The sequence below is a fragment of the Amia ocellicauda genome, chromosome 19, assembly GCF_036373705.1.
Source record: "Amia ocellicauda isolate fAmiCal2 chromosome 19, fAmiCal2.hap1, whole genome shotgun sequence".
NCBI classification, from domain to species: Eukaryota; Metazoa; Chordata; class Actinopteri; order Amiiformes; family Amiidae; genus Amia; species Amia ocellicauda.
In genome coordinates, this window is record NC_089868.1 from 25120400 (window position 1) to 25142259 (window position 21860).

The 21860-nt window shown below is 41.7% G+C and overlaps 3 protein-coding genes across 6 annotated transcripts; 1 reads left to right on the forward strand and 2 right to left on the reverse strand.

Annotated features, from left to right (window-relative positions):
• Positions 1-346: 346 nt before the first annotated feature.
• LOC136714721 (cytochrome P450 2J2-like) lies at positions 347-5666 on the reverse strand. Its single transcript, XM_066692325.1, has 9 exons — positions 5299-5666; positions 3625-3784; positions 3307-3462; positions 2943-3103; positions 2442-2618; positions 1898-2039; positions 1526-1713; positions 954-1095; positions 347-727 (listed from the first exon to the last, which is right to left on the reverse strand). The coding sequence occupies exons 1-9, from the start codon at positions 5494-5496 to the stop codon at positions 552-554; spliced, it is 1500 nt and encodes a 499-aa protein (XP_066548422.1). The 5' UTR covers positions 5497-5666; the 3' UTR covers positions 347-551.
• Positions 5667-5833: 167 nt separating this feature from the next.
• On the reverse strand, positions 5834-14021 carry LOC136714715 (cytochrome P450 2J2). 3 transcript variants are annotated; one of them, XM_066692317.1, is made up of 12 exons: positions 13914-14021; positions 13646-13753; positions 12800-12865; positions 10573-10849; positions 9720-9879; positions 9318-9467; positions 8937-9097; positions 8567-8743; positions 7976-8117; positions 6708-6895; positions 6476-6617; positions 5834-6317 (listed from the first exon to the last, which is right to left on the reverse strand). In XM_066692317.1, the coding sequence occupies exons 2-12, from the start codon at positions 13681-13683 to the stop codon at positions 6142-6144; spliced, it is 1677 nt and encodes a 558-aa protein (XP_066548414.1). In that variant the 5' UTR covers positions 13684-13753; positions 13914-14021; the 3' UTR covers positions 5834-6141. The 3 variants fall into 3 exon arrangements, with proteins under 3 accessions (XP_066548414.1, XP_066548415.1, XP_066548413.1); XM_066692318.1 differs by lacking the exons at positions 10573-10849; positions 12800-12865; XM_066692316.1 differs by lacking the exons at positions 13646-13753; positions 13914-14021 and having other exon boundaries at positions 12800-13226.
• LOC136714722 (cytochrome P450 2J2) lies at positions 13215-18503 on the forward strand. 2 transcript variants are annotated; one of them, XM_066692327.1, is made up of 9 exons: positions 13215-13522; positions 13982-14144; positions 14234-14383; positions 14564-14724; positions 15841-16017; positions 16389-16530; positions 16808-16995; positions 17495-17636; positions 18174-18503. In XM_066692327.1, exons 1-9 carry the CDS (start codon positions 13322-13324, stop codon positions 18275-18277), a joined length of 1428 nt encoding a protein of 475 aa, XP_066548424.1. In that variant the 5' UTR covers positions 13215-13321; the 3' UTR covers positions 18278-18503. The 2 variants fall into 2 exon arrangements, with proteins under 2 accessions (XP_066548424.1, XP_066548423.1); XM_066692326.1 differs by having other exon boundaries at positions 17836-18262.
• Positions 18504-21860: the final 3357 nt, after the last annotated feature.

Consider the following 21860-nt stretch of genomic DNA (forward strand, 5'->3'; position numbering starts at 1 on the left):
AATATTCAACATTTCTGTCTAGAGGGAAAACCTCTAGTAATCTATTAACACTGACCAACATATTTCCTATTTAAAAATCAATATCATACACAGAGACTTGGAAAGTGGACTGTAATACAGGGGTGGACAGAAGATCTGAACAACCAATAAGTATGAAGAAGATAAACGGAACAAAATAAAATATAATGTATTTTAGGAGGGGGGTAATTATTATTGAATCTATTTCCTGGCTACCACATAATACTTCTCGCAGTGAAAACTGTGTGAATATACTGACAAATTATTATTGTAGCACTCAGTGGCATTTTGTTGATGAAGGGGGTATACAAAATAAATCAATAAATGATTGATTGAAAGTCAATTTAATTGCAGCAATCAGCAGAACAAAGTACATTTTACTACCAAACAACTAAAATCAGCTTTTTCCAGATTAAATAAAATATATGATTTGCATTTCATTCAAAAACATGTGGTAATCCAAGAGCTGGGTGGGGAACAGAATAAAAACTCTGAAAACAGTGACATTACAAAGATTCCAGGAGTGTCCTGGTTCAGCGAGACACTGCACAGAGCCTGAAGGGCTTTGGGCAGAGTGTCGCTCCTGCCCTGAACTCCAGGCTGGGCTCCTCTCGAGGAGGGGCAGTGAAGGTGAACCTCTGGAGAAAGGAGGTGAAGAACAGGAAGAGCTCCATCCGAGCCAGTGATTCCCCCAGACACATCCTCTTCCCTGTAAGGAGTAGAGAATTTGAATCAGTTTGTTTCCATAAAAAAACTAAGATCCTTGATTTTCAGAAAACAAAAAGTGCTTTAAGAAGTATTTAACTAGATATCATGGGAACTTTTAACAATTACTTCATATTGAATACATAACTGATGCATCTTACATAATGGAAAGTCCACTATGGAGGTAATTTCTACAGCTGTACACTTGAGAACTATAAATAGGAAATTACCAGCTGAGAACGGCATGAATGCATCTCTCTTCACGAACTTCCCATCAGCATCCAGAAAGTGTCCTGGATTAAATGTGTCGGGCGTTTCCCACTCACTCTTGTCAAACAGCACAGAGGTCAAATTGGGAATGATCAAGGTACCCTAAAGGTGAGGAAGACAGAAAACAAACACACATCCTCAAAACATTTACCAGAGTTGAACACCTGCTGTAACGGGGAGTTGGGAGCAGCATGCTGGGCTTTCAGATACTGTGAGCCCCTGCTGTAGACGGCTTGCTGGGGAAATCAGTTCCCTAATTCATTACAGTGAGAATCCTGCTTTCACCTTTACTGATCTGAGAATCCATGAGAGCAGCGAGGGGGACAGTTTGCTCTACTTGTGCCGAGAAACAGCAGATCACCTCCTGCATGAAGACACTTCAGCTGCTCCCAGGAGGTCAGCATGAATCATGCTGGGAAGAACTACACTGATGATCTGAGGCCATGAGTGGAAAGTAGATGATGTAAATATGTACAGCAAAGAAGCCTGGTATAAGAAGCAATGACAATGAGAGTCCTGCTCTGTCTCTCACCTTTGGAATAAGATACCCTCTCAGTGAAGTATCCCTTGTTGTCACACGGGGGACATTCAGAGGAACAATGTTGCCGAACCTTTGGATTTCGTGGATCACAGCGTCAGTGTAGGGCATCTTGGCTCTGTCGGCCGTGGAGGGCGGGTGCCCCTGTCCCACCACTCGGTCTATCTCTGCCTGGACCTTCTCTAAGAGGGAGAAAGGGTTCCTCTTTATTATTGAGCATAAATGTAGGCACAGTTGAGAAAGCATTACGTTTAGAAATACATGATTATGTTCAGTCTTAATATATTCTATGGTATATAAGTTTGAATTCTACTAAATGCAACTTTATACAGCTGGCTGCTGGATCAAATTCTACAGAAGTCTTACTCTGGATCTCTGGGTATTTGATCATGTAGAGGAGACCCCAGCGCAGAGTGGTTGACGTGGTTTCAGTCCCGGCCCCGAACAGATCCAGGGTGCAGCATGCCAGGTTTTCCTCATCAAAGCCCGCACTGGAGTCCTCTGTACCCTGCGGACAGAGGGACACTCATCAGCGCGATCAAGAGCCTCCAGAACACTACGTTCATATAGAAGCAATCATGAGCTACATGCTGCTGAACTAAGGCCTGTGTTCCTGATCCTGTGTTGACCTACCAGCCAACCTCAAACATAGGATGTTAGTACTCAGTTAAGAGTGTACAAGATACTTTTAGGTAAACTGACACAACATAATGCGCTTGAAACATTGTTTCTTCTTCAGGTGGGGTAGAAACCAATCAAATGAATCCTTGACATTCAACAGCCCAAAGTTCCCTCAATGTACTTCATTAGACACCAAGCAGCTCTCCTTGACCTTCAGCCTTCCATTCATTTCTCCAATCATCATAATTTCCCAGATTATCCCCTCTACACCATCACATCACTCCGTTACCTTTCCCATCTCGGTCAGGTAGCAGTCAATGTAGTCCCGGGGGGCTGATGGGTCCCAGTCCTCTTTGTGTTCTTTGATCTTAGACCTTATGAAAGAGATCACAGCGGCCCAGATCGAAATGACTCTCTGGTGTGATCCAGGTAGTCTCCTCATTATGAAAGGGATGACGTTGTAAAGCTAAAAACAGACGTGAATTAATTTCAATCTCCTAACTTTTGTAGTACTGTTGTAGAAAGTGGCAGATGGCTAGTGATTAAAGTCACAGTACAGTCAGGTGGTACATCTACTGTGTCCGACACAGAATTGCTTAGTTTCTTTTAGTACAGAACCTATCCTCCTAGCTTTCAGTTTAGGGGAACATCCAATTTTAATTGACTACAAGACATTCAAATCAATTATACAATTATAAACATTTGTACCTAAAGATCTGAGGGAATAATCCACCCATTGAAATTATCAGCCGTGATATTGGGGCTTTGAAGGGATGTTTAGGCTCTTTACCTGGACTGTTCCTTTAGTTTGCAGATACATGGCCTCATCAATAAGCCGCAGCAGCTCCTGAAACTGTGCGTCGCTGTACTCGAACCGCTCGCCAAACACCAGACAGCAGATGATGTTGGAGACGGCGTTGTTAATGGTGAACTGGGGGTCAAAAGGCCTTCCTGAATTGCCAACATAAGAAAGGGAATCAAGTAAAATAATTCACTAGTACTAATTTACACTTAATAAAGATTAATTTTCTACTGGACTTTCCCCCCTGTTATAGCCTCTTTGGAATAGGATTTGTTTTATTCAAAATGCTTCTCCATTGTGACCCTCCTGCAAACCAACAGAAGAACGACAAGGCCAGGACTGCAGTATTTACCCAGCTCCGTCTCAAAGGCCTCGTTCAGGACCCTGCATTCCACGAGGATCGAAGCTTCCAGATTCTTCTTGCCGAGTCCAAAGTTCCTCAAGGTAGACAAAGCAAATCTTCTCTGTTGCTTCCATGAGTACCCATTGGACATTACCAAGCCAGGATCTATTGGAAAAAAGGTTCATCAACACGTATAGCTTTTCTCACTGTACATAAAGATTTTTCTATTACTAATACACATCAACAAATAGTGTCTTTGGAAAACACATAACCAGTGCTTACTATGAAACCTTGCAAATAAAAAACACAACATAACAAGTAAATTACCTTTCCTTGGGTACATGTCTTCAGAAATTGGCAGCGATGGCCGATCCACATAATCATCTCCATGTTGGACCAAAGCCTCCTTGACCAGCTTGTAACCATTCAGGACGATGAGTCTCTTTCCAATTCGAAGGCTAAAAATCTCTCCATATGTTTCAGCAAGCTGTAGATAAGTGATATTGTGAGATGAATAATCTCTCTTTGGTGCTCATTAGTATAAAGAACCTTATCGAACACTTCCAAAATTTTGCACGACACCCTCACACCCCTACTATATTAGCACAGTGCAGCTGGGAGTGTGAAGTAGTCTTATTATAATATTGATTTAATTAAAGTGCAGTATTCTTTTTTGGTAGCAGCACCTCCAGTTAGGTCACCATGGTGTCCACAATAATACATCTATCAAACAGACCCTGACTTGTTCCTCTTCTGCCGAAGTGTCATTAACAACACTTAAAAGCAGCTCCGATTGGAGGATTTTCATAAATGACATGCTATGAATTACACTTACATTATTATGTACTTGCTTTGTATTACTAGTACTCATGTTGTGTATTTGTGTTTCCCCTATGCCCCCTCTCCCTTAGCTCTTAAAGATGACTTCACATTTTGTCTGCACTTAATAGCTTTTACAGTCTAGAATGTAGGACTTGTACTGTTTACTGTATATTTCCTATACACTTGTGTAAATTGGAATTTGTAAATCAAATTATGAACTCTGTATTATTGCACTTTGTATTACTCATATTTTGTAAGACACCCTGGACAAGGGCATCTGTTAATAAATAATATAATATAAAATCAAAGTTTACAATCGAGAGGAGCCCATTCGCCCCATCGTGCCCCTTTGGTGTCCATTAATAATTAAGTGATCCAAGGATCCTATGAAGTCTGTTATACATTACATGTCAACTCCGTCTATTACGCATGTGACGAGGGTGTTCATTTCTACATAACAGACTTGTTTTAACTGCACTTGTCATGTTAATGGGGAAATGGGAGTCTGTAGGAAATGTTTATTAATACAAACAGAAAAAAATGTCCAATTTGCGTGAAAAACTTTACGCAAATTTGACATTATAAGGCAGATATATAATTGCGACTTCTGGTTTTATGAGACGCGATTTCGATTCCCATGGTCATCGTTTGGACGACAAAATTAAATAAAAAAATACAATTACTTCATCACTACCAAATGCACAATGACGTAAGTGTCCCATGACAGGATCTTGGGCAACAATGAGAAAGGCAAGGTAAAGACAGGAAAAGTGCCCCGCTGATTGGACCAGGTGAGGCGGAAGCTCTTCACTGATTGGACCAGGTGAGGCGGAAGCTCTTCACTGATTGGACCAGGTGAGGCGGAAACCCTTCACTGATTAAACCAGGTGCGCCGGAACCCCTTCACTGATTGGACCAGGTGCGCCGGAAGCCCTTCACTGAATGGACCAGGTGAGGCGGAAGCCCTACACTGATTGGCTCCCGTGATATAAACAAACTTGCCGTTTGCGTGTAGGTCACATGCATGGTATACATTTTTACTTTTTACTGGATTGTCTATCTTGACTTCTGATTCATTTTATTTTTTATAATAAAAAGCAACAACACGTTTTGAAAAACAATGCAACATCCACAGAAAAAACGATAACACTGAAGAAATGCGGTCCAAGCTTCACTCACCTTCTTCATTTGCAGATGCGGTTGTTTCGAGTCAAACATGAAGAGATCCCCGAAGAAGGGCAGCCCCCGCGGGCCGGGGGGGAAGTTTGTAGGAGTCCTGTTCCTGTACAGGTCGGCAAGAACCAACACAACGAAGACCAGCAGCAAAATGCCCCGGACATCCAGCAGATCCCACACAAAACCACTCGCCAGACCCATTGCCGACTCCAGTTTGTTACTCGAGCTACTCCAGCTGCGCCCGGCTTGACAGACAGCGGGGCGGCACAGGGGACGGGTTAGCGGGGAGCGCTCTGCGATTGGACAGTCGGCGTCTCACACATATATATAAACCTCATGAAATCCATGTTTACCTGTACAAAATCCTTCAGTAAACTCTTCCCTTAAGAAAAGTCTTCTGTCTGGAGGGAAAACCGCTGATGTATCAAACACAGAGACCTGGGAAGTGGACAATGAAGAGGAAACACCCAGAAACACAGCGGTGGACAGAAGGTCTGGAAAACCAAGTAGTATGAAGAGAAATAACCAAAACCAAATACTTTTCAATTTAACATGCTTTTTACTTTTTTTATTCAATCTGTATTTCTTTATTACCACGCAGAATAGTTTTTGCAGTGAAAGTTGTGTTTACATACTGACAGATTATTATTGTAGCACTGAGGGTGAAATACGAAATACAAATAATTGATTGATTAATTGAAAATAGAAACTCTGAAAACAGTAACATAACAGTTTCAGAAATGTCTATTATTTAAAATATACACATAAGAGTGATACTCCTCAAATCTTTAAGAGTGAAATTTGTTAAATACATCACTATAACAAATGCGATCTTTGTCTGCTGGTTCAGCGAGGCACTGCACAGAGCCTGAAGGGCTTTGGGCACAGTGTAGTTCCCATCCTGAACTCCAGGCTGGGCTCCTCTCCAGGAGGGGCAGTGAAGGTGAACCTCTGGAGAAAGGAGGTGAAGAACAGGAAGAGCTCCATCCGAGCCAATGATTCCCCCAGACACACCCTCTTCCCTGAAAGAAAAGGGACAAACATAGAATAAAGTTTTGATCTAAGGAGGACACACAGCTAATGATTCTGTTCTAGTGTTTAAACGAGCTATACAAAATGAAAAGACAACAAACTAAAACAGAGCCTGTAGCATAAACTGCACGCTGAAATAAAGAGTTACCAGCTGAGAACGGCATGAATGCATCTCTTCTCATGAACTTCCCATCAGCGTCCAGAAAGTGTCCTGGGTTAAAAGTATCGGGCGTTTCCCACTCATTCTTGTCAAACAGCACAGAGGTCAAATTCGGAGTCACCAGAGTGCCCTACGCAAAGGGAGGGAGAACAACACACAGTGAGTTACAGCACTGGAGGCACGGAGGCAAAGCAAATCAGTGTATCACTCCTCACCTCACCTTTGGAATAAAATACCCTCTCAGTGTAATATCTCTTGTAGTCCTACGGGGAATATTCAGAGGAACAATGTTGCCGAATCTCTGGACTTCATGGATCACAGCGTCAGTGTAGGGCATCTTGGCTCTGTCGGCCATGGAGGGCGGGCGCCCCTGTCCCACCACTCGGTCGATCTCAGCCTGGACCTTCTCTGGGAAAATACATACAACTCTTATCTAACCCCGTATAATATTTATGGAGGTACAAAACCAGAGAGCAAACCACATGGAGGACAGGGCAATACAAAAGACTCTGTGAGTTGCCCGATTGCCTCAGATTGTGCTGACAGACGGGTTTCCCATGCAAACTACCAAGATTCATACCAGACTGTATTTGCATTGTGATGAACAAGAAGTAACTCTGTGCATGAAAACTATATGAAATAAATGAAAACACTTGGCCACAATGTAAATGTAGCAGTTCCGAGAATTCCAATAGGCATACATAGCAAAAGGTAAACGAGTTAAATGTGCCCTACACTCACCTGACTAAGGGAATGATGACCTGGCTGTGGAATGAGCTGTTGGTGGTGTGATGACTTTGCCCTGAATTTCCTTGTCTTACCACCAGAGGTCGCCGTTGTCCACATCTGGATTGCTGCTCACCTTCAACCAGATCAGTTAAATTCCCTCATCATCGTATCATTCAGCACACCTGTCCCCAGTTAACCCTGTCCTTTCCATCACTATTTATACGCCTCCATTCCCAGACATCCTCACAAAGTCTTTTCACTTATTACGATTCCTGGATTCACTACTACAGTTTGTTTGCCTGATCCCCTGACCGTCTGATCAAATTACCGACCACGACTCATGTGTCATCTCCTTTGTTACTGTTGCCGGCCCATGACCCTCTGTTTGCCATTTGCCATTACCATTCTGTCTCTCTCCTCACCTGAGTCCTTGTCCCCTGTCAAAGTCTCTCGTCACAGCAATAAATGCTGGAAAAGTGAGTTTGGTGCCAGAGACTTACACTCGGTAAGGCAGAAGTCAGGTGTGAAATTGGGGTTGTCCTCCTCACAAACCTAAGTTTCAAACTAAATTGAATGTCTCTGCTTTTTGTCTCCGTCTCGCTCTTTTTTAAAGGTAACAGAATACATTCAATGGGGAAATTGGATAGGTGAAATCCTGGGTTTTAACCTGAACCAGAAGTCCAGTCACCGCTGGAGACTGGAAACTATTGTGATGTACAATCTTCCCAGAGAATGTGAGTGGTTCTACAAAAGACTTACTCTGGATCTCTGGGTATTTGATCATGTAGAGGAGACCCCAGCGCAGAGTGGTTGACGTGGTTTCTGTCCCGGCCGCAAACAGATCCAGAGTGCAAAAAACTAAGGTCTCCTCATCAAAACCACCATCTACATTTTCTTGACACTAAAGGCAGAAGTTAATAACATGACAGTTGATCATTAACAGACCACAGTTCAATCTACCACATCACAACCTATTATGTAACAAGAAAGTACTGTAAAATAATTCAGTATAATATATCTGTTTGTGTTGTGTATATGTGATACCCAATGAAGATGCATTGTGGGATGGAGAAGAGCCGTAGTTCTAGACTGCAGTTCAGGCCAAAAAAAAAGTCAAATTCTTCCAGCATGCTGAATGTCAGAATTGCATACAAAAGAGTCTAAGTGGTCCAACAAGACATATTAAATCATATGTCAAGTATACGTGTGTATTAAAATGACCCAGATTGTAAGGGACTCTTCACAGTACAGTGAAATAACTAGTCTTCAATGCCCCTGTTGTGGTTTCCTGTACTCTTGGAATACATTATCTGTATTACCAGTGATTCCTCGGACCTCTCTCTCTGTTACCTTTTTCATCTCAGTCAGGTAGCAGTCGATGTAGTCGCGGGGGGCTGATGGGTCCCAGTCCTGTTTGTGTTGTTTAATCTGAGACTTCACAAAAGACATCACAGCCTCCCAGTGGGAGAAAATGTTGCTGTGTGGCCCAGGAATTCTTCTCATAACCCATGGGAACATATTGTACATCTGCATTGTTAATAAAACAAAATAGTAATTATTGAAAAAGGATACAACACAAGCTGAGGCAGAGTAGTTGAATTTCTTGCTCATTTCCATGGGTAGACAGATATCTGTCTGAGCAGCAGTTCAGTGTGCTGTCTGCACTTTTCACCTGATATATATTTGGAAATAATAATTAAATCAAGAAAAGAGTTCTTACATGTGCCCAAAAGCTCCCATCTAAAAAGATAGCTTCATCAATTAACCTCAGCAGATCCTGGAAGCGACTATCGCTGTACTCAAACCGGTCCCCGAACACCACAGAGCAGATGATGTTGGACACAGCATTGTTGATTGTGAACTGGGGGTCAAACGGTCTACCTGGAAGGTCAAGAGAGGAAGGGACAACGGCTGAGTGATTTCACGTCCAACATAAAGTGCCTACCTGTATGGGTTCTTTAAGGGTTTCCATTGCATTTCACATGATAATCCTGTGATAGGCTTACACTTTATATCCATCTTCGTCACTATAAGGAGCTAAGACAGCTTCATTGCCCATTAAAGGGGACATAACACAGGCTCTTCCCACCCCAGTACTTACCCTGCTCGCTCTCAATGGCCTCGGCCAGGCACCGGCACTCCAGGAGGATGGACGACTCTAGATTCTTCTTGCCAAGTCCAAAATTCCTTAAAGTGGTCAGAGCAAACCTCCTTTGCTGCTTCCAGTGGTATCCATTCGATCCCACCAAGCCTGCATGTGGAAAAACAAACTTTGATTGTCGTGTTGGAATGGATCCTCACGATATATATCACACACATCATCATTGACACATGAAGCTTCACACCCGCAGAGATACCGTATCTTACTCTTATTTATTTCTGACACAAACCAAGTACGATTTAAAAATGGTGAGAAGTGAACACAACTGGACTGTTGTTGAAAGATGTACACCCATATGTCATTCCCATCATCTCACCCTTTCCTGGTTAAAGGTTCATTTACCTTTGTTTTTGAAGATATCCACAAACAGGGGGATTTCTGGACGATCTGCAAAGCTATCTCCATCGTGGACCAGAGCTTCTTTAACCAGTTTGTAGCCATTCAGAAAAACTGCTCTCTGTCCCACCCGAAGGCTGAAAATATCTCCGTACTGATCAGCAAGCTATTGGAAATCATGAACAATTCTCATGCACACAAGACACAAAAGTTTTGCAGCTTGACGCACATATCCAAAAACATGCAAGAGTTTCTCCTACTCTGTGACGTGTAGAACAACACAAGTGTAGCACTTTAAATCTGCAGGCTTTCGGACTCTATATTATACAGACGCAACCCGACCCAGCCGCCACCGCTGTTTCAGCCAGTGGAGCAAAGATGAAAACATGAAAATATCTGCCACCCAGACCAGCCCATCAATAACTTTTTTAGATTTTGCACAATCTTTTATTAAAGCACAGACATGTGCAACGAATTTGCCTTGCCACAGTAAATCTACCATCCAATACGCAAAGACGCAGACCATTGGCAAGTTGCGCACTTGTGTCCTGGCAATCGGTAATTTATGTTGATGTCTTTTATTTTCTACTATACGTTAATATTGCTTTTTATTTATCATCCCTCTACTGTTTGATTGCCTTAACAAAATATAATGAAGATACGTTGATTAAGCTTTCATTAGCTTGTGTTTATTTGCCGTTTTCCATTGACATGTGCTTCTGCACAGACAGTGTCAAGGTCCTGTCAGAGTTCACTGGACTTGCATTCCCTATTTACTGCCACTAAGCAAACTAAAAAAAAAGAGGAAAGATTAAGACATATTTATAATTCTTATATATGAAAAGTCTGAATCACAGACCTTTTTAACGTACAAATGAGGGCTATTCATGTCAAAGGCCAGCATGTTTCCGACGAGAGGCAGTCCCCGAGGCCCCGGGGGGAAGTTTTTCGGCGCTTTGTTTCTGAAGAGATCCAGCAAGATGATGAAAATGAAGAGAAAGAGCAAAACGCTGCGGGCATCCAGCCAGTCCCACAGAGCCCGTGTCCCCGGACAGAAGCGCCATGTCAAGCGCTGCTGCGGGCTGTGGCTGAGCACATACCCTGCCGTCCCGGAGGCACACACGGACGGATCACTTCTGTAATGGAAATGAATGATCAGCCTTTGGACTTTGGCAACTGGGCAGTGTGATCATGTTGCTTCTGTGCTTTGCTCCTGGTTTTGCTGTCAGGGAAAGTGGATCGATATAGTTACACTGTAAAAATATTCCGTAAAAATTAACCATATTTTTGCAATGTTAAAAACCGTATTTCAATATATGGTTAAGAACTATGAATAACCTGGACATTTACTATGAAAAAAACGAAATATATGTAATTTTACGGATATTATCCATAATTGTGTTTAATGTACAGAACCATTTTGCAGAACACTGTCATTCCCCCTGAATTGAATGTGAAACCTTTAAAACATTTAATCTGACTACAAAAATACTGTACTTTACTGTAAAAGGTTTAAAGTTTTTTTTGGGGGGGTTAAGTATGGGTTTTAACTTTGCTTTACCGTAAAGCAAAGGTAAAATACATACTTAAACATTACTTTTTCTTTTCCTTTGAAGGGTAACTACTGACCAGCTGACCAGGGCCTCAGCAGCATATGTATTATTTTAGATGTCTTTAATAAAATAATAATAATTCACAGGTAAAACAGAGACTGTGAAACAATTCACAATTGGTCTTTTTTAAATAATAGTATATTTTAACCCTGTATCTGCTGTGGTTAGGGAGATACCTATTTTTTCTATGATTCCGGGAGTTTGGTTGCATATATGTGATGTTATTGATTTTCATAAATTATTAAAGTAAAACAAAGGTTGTGACAGAATTCACAATTTGTCTTCTATGTGAAAGTTGGTTTGAACACGCTACGTATTATGTTTGGGGAGATACAGACATTTTACGCATGCCACATAGGCAATGTGTGGTATGTTATAGATTTTCACAAATGACTCTTATGATTCACAAGTAAAACAAAGTTTGTGAAATAATTCACAATTGGTCTTCTTCATGTGACAGTTGATTTGAAACGCTAGCCGTTGTGGTTGGGGAGATACAAGCTTTTTTTTTTTTTTTTGGGGGGGGGGCTGTTCAGTTGACGGGAAGCTCTCTGGCTCAATTTTAAATCTATAGGTGTTTGTTTGTGGGATTATGTGCAATTATGTGTAATTGATTAAATAGTTTTAGCTTGGTTTTATACAAGTCCTTGCCCATAGTAACAGTTTCTTTAATTTATGAATTTATGGATTAGACTTAAACATAGTGCTATTAATCAGTCTGTGTAACCGGGCCAAGTGATTGATTGGATTGTGCTGATCCTATTAGCTACATTCTAATCAATTGATCTAAAACAGCAATTAACCCGTTCTTTTGGTTTGTTGTGAATTTTGGCTTTACATTGAAGAGTCTGTATTGTGTTCTTTTATAGTTAACACAGCACTCCACTATTGTTCCTTGTTTGTCATAGATTGTGTGATTGTATTATGCTTGCTTGTACTTTAAAGGGCTCCTGAAAACATGCATTACTCCTGTCCCCTATACACATGTGTAAATGCTCATCTTTGCACTTTGTATTGCTCTTATGTTTTGTAAGTTGCCCTGGATAAGCACGCCGTCAAATAAATAATAATAATAATACTTACTACATATACTTATAAATGAATAACCTCCTGATCAAGGATGTTAAACAAGAAGATGCAGGGTAACAACAGAATGCAGAGCCTTAAAGGTAAGAGAGCTATATGTTTAAATGATAGAAAGGCTTGACAGGTATAAAGAGTAGCAGAGAAAAACATCTAGCTTTAAAACCCTAGTCATGTGAAATTTAGTTCTTACGCGTTACCCCCAACTCTAATTATCTGGAACAGAGCACTGTGACATCTCATACCACAATACTTTCAGTCAGCATGTCTATTTTGATTGATGGGGTGGTTAATAATATTTTTGTTATTGCCTTTTAATCCTTGAATTGTATGTATATGTTTGTTTCGGTAAACATCAAACCATAAAGATCTAGGAGCATTTGACTTCACCTGCAAATCGTTGACCACAGTGTATTCGGACACAAGGTTCCTGCCATGGTCCACAATCCCTGTTCACTGCAATTAAAACCACACAGAAACACAACACTGGAACTGAATCCAGAACAATAAAGCAGAAACAAAGAAACAAAGAAAAATGCTCCTGGCAACCAGGTACTCCAACAGAGAGCTGTCTGAATTGATACACATTCATACTGCATATCTACTAAATAATCAGTAGCAATAAGGGCGTCTGCCAAGAAATACAAATAATAATAATAATAATAATAATAATAATAATAATAATAATAATACTATTTCTATCCTATGAGATCAACTCTTCACAATCATTGACAGAAATGCAAAGCATGCCAAGGCTTAGGGGACACTCAAAGTTCATTTGCAGAGTGTAGCCAATGAAATCAAGAGTTCATCAGAGTCAGGTTTCCAAAGTCTAAAATATCTGTATATAAATGCCTCATATCTGACTACAGAGCACATTTATTTTGCTATACGACAGAGAAACGGTTTGCTATGGAGTCGGCTCTGCTTGATCAGTTGCTGGGGACTCTGGATGTCCGGGGCTTTTTGGTGTTTCTCATGGTGTTTCTGCTGATCACCGACATCATGAAGAGAAGGAACCCCAAGAACTTCCCTCCAGGACCCTGGCCTCTGCCCTTCATCGGAAATGTCTTTAATATAGACGCCAAACAGCCTCATATTTACATGTGCAAGGTCAGTGGTTAACCTTTTAAATATGATCGATTCAATATTGATTTGCCTATGAATGCACCCTGTGCAATTTCCTTTAAAATTACACTGCACTGCTACTCTTCAACCAAAAAAAAAAATACTTACAAAATTAACCTGTGAAAAATAATCATCATCATCATCATTATCAAGAAGAATTCTCGTCTTGTGAATGTCCAGTTTCATTCTATCTGCAGACTCCTGTTTAGTTCAGAGCTGAAACAGTTGACAGGGTTCAGTATTAGAGGAACATTATGCTTTACACATTGAACATATTTCCACAGCCTTTCAAAATTCAAAACCAATGCTATAATGTAGAAATGATAACTTATAACTACATATTTAAAAAAAAACTTTTTAGGTTTTTTAGACCTACACTAGTCTCTCAGTGCAGTTTGTGATCCCTTGAGATGATCTGGAAAGAAAGGCATGCTTCTTCCTCAGCTGGCGCAGTATTACGGAGACGTGTTCAGCCTGCAGCTGGGGAGGGACAAGACTGTGGTGGTGAACGGCTACAAACTGGTGAAGGAGGCTCTCGTAAACCAGGCAGACACTTTCTCTGGACGTCCTCTGACACCTGTGGTTTATCATATCAACAAAGGTCAAGGTGAGGGTGTTTTTATTACCATTTTTAAGTTTGCTTCGATGTGTTATATTATTATTATCTGCACTGAAGGTCAATGACTTTTCCCCCAGGTCTGGCCCTCAATACTGGCTACAGCTGGAAGCAGCAGAGGAGGTTTACTCTGGCCACACTGAGGAGCTTCGGGCTGGGCAAGAGGAGCCTGGAGTCCCAGATCCAGCTGGAGATCCAGCACCTTCACCAGGCCATGCTGGAGGAGCAGGGTAACGCATACGGAAGAACCATAGGATTAATATATTTAGAATAGATCACATTTAAAATGTGTGGCCCAGATAAGATATTTAAACTATTTCACTTCAAAGAACTTGCATTTGAAGTTATTCTTTTCAAGAGTCACCAGAAGTTGGGACGTGTCCTGATTTTTCTGTCCTTGTTTCGTGCAGGACGACCTTTTGATCCCCACCTAACGATCAACAATGCTGTGTCCAACGTTATCTGCTCTCTGCTGTTCGGCCGCAGATTTGAATACAGTGACGCTTCCTATCAACAGCTTCTGCGTTTGATATTTGAAGCAGTTTATCTAGAAGGAAGCATATGGGCCACGGTACAGAAAACCTATATTATTATTATTAGTATTATTATTAGTATTATTATTAATAATATTTATGTCTTAGCAGACACCCTTATCCAGGGAGACTTACAGAATATAAGAGCGACACAAAAGTGCAATAATACAGTATAAAAATACAGATCAAAACATAATACAATGACAGGATCAAAATTACAGAAGTGCATGGGTAAATCATACAGTTAATATAGAATAAAAGTCCTACATCCTTGATTGTAATAGCTAACAACCGCAGACAAGATACACTGAAGTCATAGTTAAGAGCCGAGGTAAAGGGGACAAAGGGGAAATCAAAATAAACAAAAGGAGCAGCTCTGGAGGAAGGGGAGTGGACAGGAGGCAGAGTTAATCTTCTGGTGCAAGAAGTCGAGTAGTCGGTGAGGAAGGGTCGGATCCGGCGTATGCTGCTCAGGAAGAATCTACAGGTGCGCGTCAGCGTGGTGATGTGCTGGGTGTAGGAGAGCGCAGGGTCGAGGGTGACTCCTAGTTTCTTAGTGTAAGAAGAGAGAGAGAGAGTGTCATAGATTCCAAAGGGATTGAGATGGATAGGTCAGCAGAAGGTGAGGAGGAGGGGGAAAAAGAGGAAATCAGATTTGGAGAGGTTGAGCTTGAGTAGGTGTGATTGGTTCTTGAGTTTGTGAGATTGGATTTCGGTTTCAGCCCCCAGTGTCCTATTGGAGGGGGGCTTGATTTATGACTGATGTCAATCCATGCCATCTTTTGGAAATGCCGGTTGGCCCGGGTTCGTAGCTCTATGTCAGGATTTTGGCTCTCGTCCATTTCAAAGAGTTTTTATTACCTACAGGCCCCCTTCCCCAGACGTCTCACAGCAGGGATTCCAAACTATTTGGCCTATTATCGGTGCCATCCTCCCCAAAAATGTCAATTTGATGCAAACCACTTCCAAGCTGATGAGCTAAGGAAATCTGATAACTTTGGGGGGGAGACGTCTTCTTTAGATCAGTGCTTCAGCTCAGAGCTAAAATGCTCTTATCAAAATACACCCAACATAACGCTACACCTTTTAACATCCAAAGGTAACTCACTGACTTCAAAAAGTAATGCTGCTCACTGGATTTGCCCCTTTTCCAGCTGTACAATGCATTTCCAACCCTTATGAATCTCTTACCTGGAGGCCACCAGCTCCTCTTCTCAGACTACAAAAAGGTGTGCGACTTCCTGAGGGAAGAGGTCAGCAAACACCAGCAAGACCGAGATCCTTTAGCCCCCCGGGACTACATCGACTGCTACTTGGAAGAGATAGAAAAGGTAAAAAACACTTTCTTCCCAATGAAATACTGAAATTAGTATGTTGTGGCTCAAAACATCACAGTGTCTGGTTGCAAGGAAAAATTGTTATTATTGCTTGTTCAGTGTCAACTCTTTGTATATCCACCCCATGGTGCATTATATCCTCTGTTTGACCACTTTGAACATTTATTCCAGGGCTGAAGGTTTGAATGATTGAAATGTCTACAAACCCCTGGACTGTAACCATCTAGGGTATTATCTCTCTGAGATTGTAGAATAGAAAACTAATGTATCAGTTCAGGTGCTCTTACATTCAATCATGAGGAATAATTGAGTTGTTTAAGTTTTGACAAGCTGAGTTTAAAGATTGCTGTAATTTTATTCTGCAGAACCAAGGTGATCCAGAATCTGTGTTCTATAAAGAAAACCTGTGCTACTGCATGCTGGATCTCTTTGTGGCCGGGACAGAGACCACATCCACCACGCTGCGCTGGGCTATGCTCTACTTGATTAAATACCCAGAAGTGCGAGGTGGGTCTGCTGGGAGATTTGCATGATGAAATATTTCAGCTGAAAACTTCACAGGTGTGAGCTCAGACCACCTGCTTGAAGTCAAGTCCATGATTGGTATTGATGAAAGAGAGGGACAATGGCATTTGGTTGAGAAGGATTTTGAACACAAGACCCTGCTGATCTCCAGAACGCTGTCTCTGCAACGTCAGCTTACACCAAATTCTATATTTATCTTATACAGTCATCATTCCCCTTGAAGGTTTGTCGTAGCTTGTGTCTGTCTTTGCTCTCCCAGAGAAGGTCCAGGCTGAGATAGACAGAGTGGTGGGACAGGAGCGCCCGCCTTCCATGGCCGACAGAGCCAAGATGCCCTACACTGATGCTGTGATCCACGAAGTCCAGCGGATGGGCAACATCGTTCCTCTGGATCTTATTCATATGACAACAAGGGATACTATGCTGGGAGGATATTTCCTGCCAAAGGTAAGAGAAGCATTTCCTATTGCATTGTCTTTTAATTTCTCTATACCAAAGGTGTGCAACTCACCATTTATCATGGGTTGAATATCCAAAATATTGACTTTTTAGCACTTTTAGCAGTTCTTAAAACAGGCCGCATAGTTAAAAACATATTTTTCGTCATACTCATCCTGATCTGTAATACATAGACTACGATTATGTAGTTTCTCGATGATGGTCCTGTAGCTCCTGGCTCATAAATAATGTGTATTATCAAGTGCTATCTTGTGTCTGTGTACATTTATTTTCTGTAGTATAATGTATCGTATTTAAATTTTCTGTATCCTATATTGCATATTGTTTTTCCTTCAAAAAATAAAAGAAAAAAACAGGAGTGAAATGGAAGTAATAAATGAGCTGCAATCATATGATAAATGTGGAGCAAGCGGCCTGTGGGTTGCGTATCCCTGGTCTATACACAGGTATAAATGATAGTAAAGTATTTACCCTGTATGTTCTTTAGGGGACACAAGTGATTCCCAATCTGACCTCAGTGTTGTTTGACAAGAGTGAGTGGCAGACTCCAGACTGCTTTAATCCGGGACACTTTCTGGATGAGGACGGGAAGTTTGTTAAGGGGGACGCGTTCATGCCATTCTCCGCTGGTAAGACACTGAGACAATCATCACCATACTGGGACTGGCTGATCTGCTCAGACATGAGGGGTTCTCCTTCACCCCTGTCCCTGACAGTATTTGCTAGGTGAATTTCACAGGCATTCCTGGGGTCCATCTGGGACTGTTCAAGCTGAAGACAATCTGTAAGGCTTCAGTGCTCACTGATGTCCTGTCCATTTAATTCCAGGGAAGAGGGTGTGTCTGGGGGAATCTCTGGCTCGGATGGAGCTGTTCCTGTTCTTCACCTCCTTTCTACAGAGGTTCACCTTCTCTCTCCCAGACAAGTTGGAGCCAAACATGGAGGGCCAAGTGGGACTCACTATGAGTCCACTGCCCTTCACGATCTGTGCTACCCCTCGCTAACAGACTGTATCCCATTGTGCTGTGAGATTCTCCTAGATTGCCAAGCTTATCCAGCTCATTCACACGCTTCGCTCTGTTGGCCATATCAAACACAGCACTCCTCAATTGTTCCTTGTTTGTCATAGTTTGTGTGATTGTATTATGCTTGCTTGTATTTTAAAGGGCTCCTGACAACATGCATTACTCCTGTCCCCTGCTGGTACTGCTTGCTTTATTGGATCTTGGGGCTCAGTTTTGACAGATTGAAGATCTTGTCTTATTTGTGAATGAGAGTAAGTTCTGCCACCACACCGACAGCCTGCTTGACACTGCAGAGAGAGGAGTTGGTGTGACTCCACCTACAGAATTGTTTGTTTCCTTTTGATATGCATATTAAAGAACACAAGTGCATACAGTGCAGTTTGACTTGTGAGAGATCATCTTTAATAAAATATATAATTTACATGAATACATGTAGCACCTTATCTGCTGTGTTGGGGTCTTTACTGATAAAACGTAATGTATTAGTCGTTATTAGTTTCCTGAGAACAAGGTCATATTAGTAAACAAATCACACTTAATAATTTACTTTAATTGAGATAACCTGTCAATGTATATGAATACAGAAACTAAAATAGTGGCACCTCCAACTCTTATCCCTTATCAAGAAATAGAACATTTAAAAAGTAGGAATCTTGGCAAAGGCTTATGGTCACTGTGGTCTGTATTGATCTATATGAACCTTCAACAAACAAAAGTGTTGGAATTTGTCCTTAGCTTGATTATCATTTAAGAACAGGTTAATACTGTATGTTTTTCAAAGCTAACGTAACAATGGTACACCAGGGAATACAGCCAAAATGTGGATTCAGGTGCGGATATGGGCCCTGGAAGAAAGACTCCAGGAGGTGGAATCTGGTGAACAAAGCCAGGGGAAAAAGACAACAGGTCAATCGACTGGACGTACATACTGGAATAGGCAATAGGCTTTGGTCAAAAAACACAGATGGCAAGATACAACAAATACAGAATGGCTTGGTAGTTCAGCGGTAAGGCAAACTACTTAATGAGGAGGAAATTGAACTATGGCTATAATACTGTGTTGGTTGAACGAGGGCAATAAGTATCATCCATCCATCCATTTTTGAAACTGTTTATCCTGGAGAGGGTCGCGGGGATGCCCAAGCCGATCCTGGCAGGCGCATAAAAGAACAGTTGGAGATAAATTCATAAATTAGACAGAGACAGATTGCATTATGAGGTGGGGAGATCTGGCACGGCTTCTGAAGAAAAGTGCAAGGGAGACCTCTGGTGGTGAAACGTGGAAATGGGCATCACAGTCATCTAGATGTAATCTATGCATGTTACATTTTTATTATTTATTTACTTAATTTCTTAGCAGACTCCATTATCCAGACTTACAATTGTTGCAGTATATGACATTTATACACATTTATACAGCTGGGCCAGGGTATTTACTGGAGTAATCTAGGTAAAGTAACATGCTCAAGGATACATCAGCAGTGTCCCCAACCTGGGGTTGAACCCATGCCCCTCTGCTCCAGAGTCCAGAGCCCTGACTTCACACTGCTGCAGAGAAATGTCACATCTGTTTATCTGTTCCATCAAACTAGCCTTGTCTACATATTCCATTGCTTTTTAATAATGTTAATAAAGCAACAGTTACATTCAAAATCATCACAATTCCTCAAACCCGTCTGACTGTAAAAACACTCGTTATAAAACCCTGATTGTAAAAATAGCTTGGAAGTTACACACCAATACACATTTTCTCCCTCCTCTTCGTATTTTGAATTTCCTACATGAAGAAGGCCGTTTTAAAAAATAAATGACAACTGTCTTCTGCAAGTGATTGGGCGCTTAGTAAATGATTGACAAGCTTTTTCTGCAAGGTGATTGGATGCATACAAATTATTTAAATATATGATTATACCAAACATGCTAATAATCATTAATTCAATATTAACTGAAACAGAAACAGCTGTGTAGGAGGAATAAAACTGGGTGAGGAACAGCCAAACTCAGCTAACAAGGTGAGGCTGCTGAAGACAGTTTACTGTCAAACGTCACACACCATGGCAAGACTGAGCACAGCAACAAGACACAAGGTAGTTATTCTGAATCAGCAAGGTCTCTCCCAGGCAGACATTTCAAGGCAGACAGGGGTTTCCAGATGTGCCGTCCAAGCTCTTTTGAAGAAGCATAAAGAAACAATGTTGAGGACCGTAGACGCAGTGGTCGGCCAAGGAAACTTACTGCAGCAGATGAGACACATCATGCTGACTTCCCTTTGCAACCAGAAGATGTCCAGCAGTGCCATCAGCTCAGAACTGGCAGAAAACAGTGGGACCCTGGTACACCCATCTACTATCCAGAGAAGTCTGCTCAGAAGTGGCCTTCATGGAAGACTTGCGGCCAAAAAGCCATACCTCCAACATGAAAACAAGGTCAAGCAACTCACATATGCACGAAAACAAAGGAACTAGGGTGCAGAAAAATAGCAGCCAAAAATGGAGTCAAAATTTGAAATATTTGGCTGTAGCAGAAGGCAGTTTGTTCACTGAAGGGCTGGAGAGCGGTACACAAATGAGTGTCTGCAGGCAACAGTGAAGCATGGTGGAGGTTCCTTGCAAGTGTGGGGCTGCATTTCTGCAAATGGAGTTGTGGATTTGGTCAGAATGAATGGTCTCCTCAATACCAAGAAGTACAGGCAGATACATCATGCAATACCATCAGGGAGGCATCTGATTGGCCCCAATGTATTCTGCAGCATGACAACAACCCCAGAAAATACAGCAAAAGTCATTAAGAACTATCTTCAGGGTAAAGAACAAAGAGTCCTGGAAGTGATGGGATGGCTCCCACAGAGCTCTTATCTTGTAATGTACCACAGGGCACAGGAACAGGAGAACCCAGTTGTGGTGTGTGGTAGAGGGATGGTGAGACAGGCGTGGGTCGAGTACTAGAAGGACAGAGCAATCAAGGCAAGGCAAAGACGTGGTTTGGGTCACAAGCAATGGTCAGGCTCTCAGAGTAATGAGGAAAGTCCTAAGTCATGGTCGGGAGGTAAAGCAAGGGGTCAATGATACAAAAGTACTACAAGGCTCACAGAGCATCCTTGGAATTGTAGTGTAAACTGACAAAACTTCACAGTGACTGAAAGTGAGTGAAGGGTTTATATGTGGAGTAGAGAAACAAGAGGAGAGGTGCAGGGCGAATGGGAGCAGGGAGTGATCACAGGAGTGCACAAGGGTTTCAGGAATGTTGATTGAAGAGAACTGGGAAAAGTGACTGAAAAGGAAGGGCAATGGTGACATCTAGTGGGGAAAAGTGGAAGTGCTTGGACTTGGAGAAGTATGTTGGTCTGAAGTTGTGACAGATCTCAACATCGAGTCTGTCTGGAATTACATGAAAAGAGAGAGAAGCAACTGAGGCTGCCTAAATCCACCATCTTGGCTAGTTCTCCAAGTTGTTTGGCGAGACTGATTGGTCTGTAATTTCCTGGCTCAGTTTTGTCCCGTTTCTTGTGGATTGGTATGACATTTGACATCCCCGTGTTCTAAGTGTCATTTGGAATATTTGAGTTAGCGACCTATACATAATTTCTAATAAATAAGTACTGTTGGAAATATCCCATCTGGCCCAGGTGAATTGTTTCTTTTTAGTTCTGTTAGTCCCTTTAGTACCTCCTCATCATTTATCCTGATCTCTCTTAGGGTTTGACTGGACTGATTGTCAACCTGTGGCATGTCATCTGTTTTTTCTTTTGTTAAAACCCCTGTGTTCGTTTTCCAAGATACTTCAGTTCGTGCCTTTTATCTGTTTCACTTCCTCCTTTATTGACCTCTT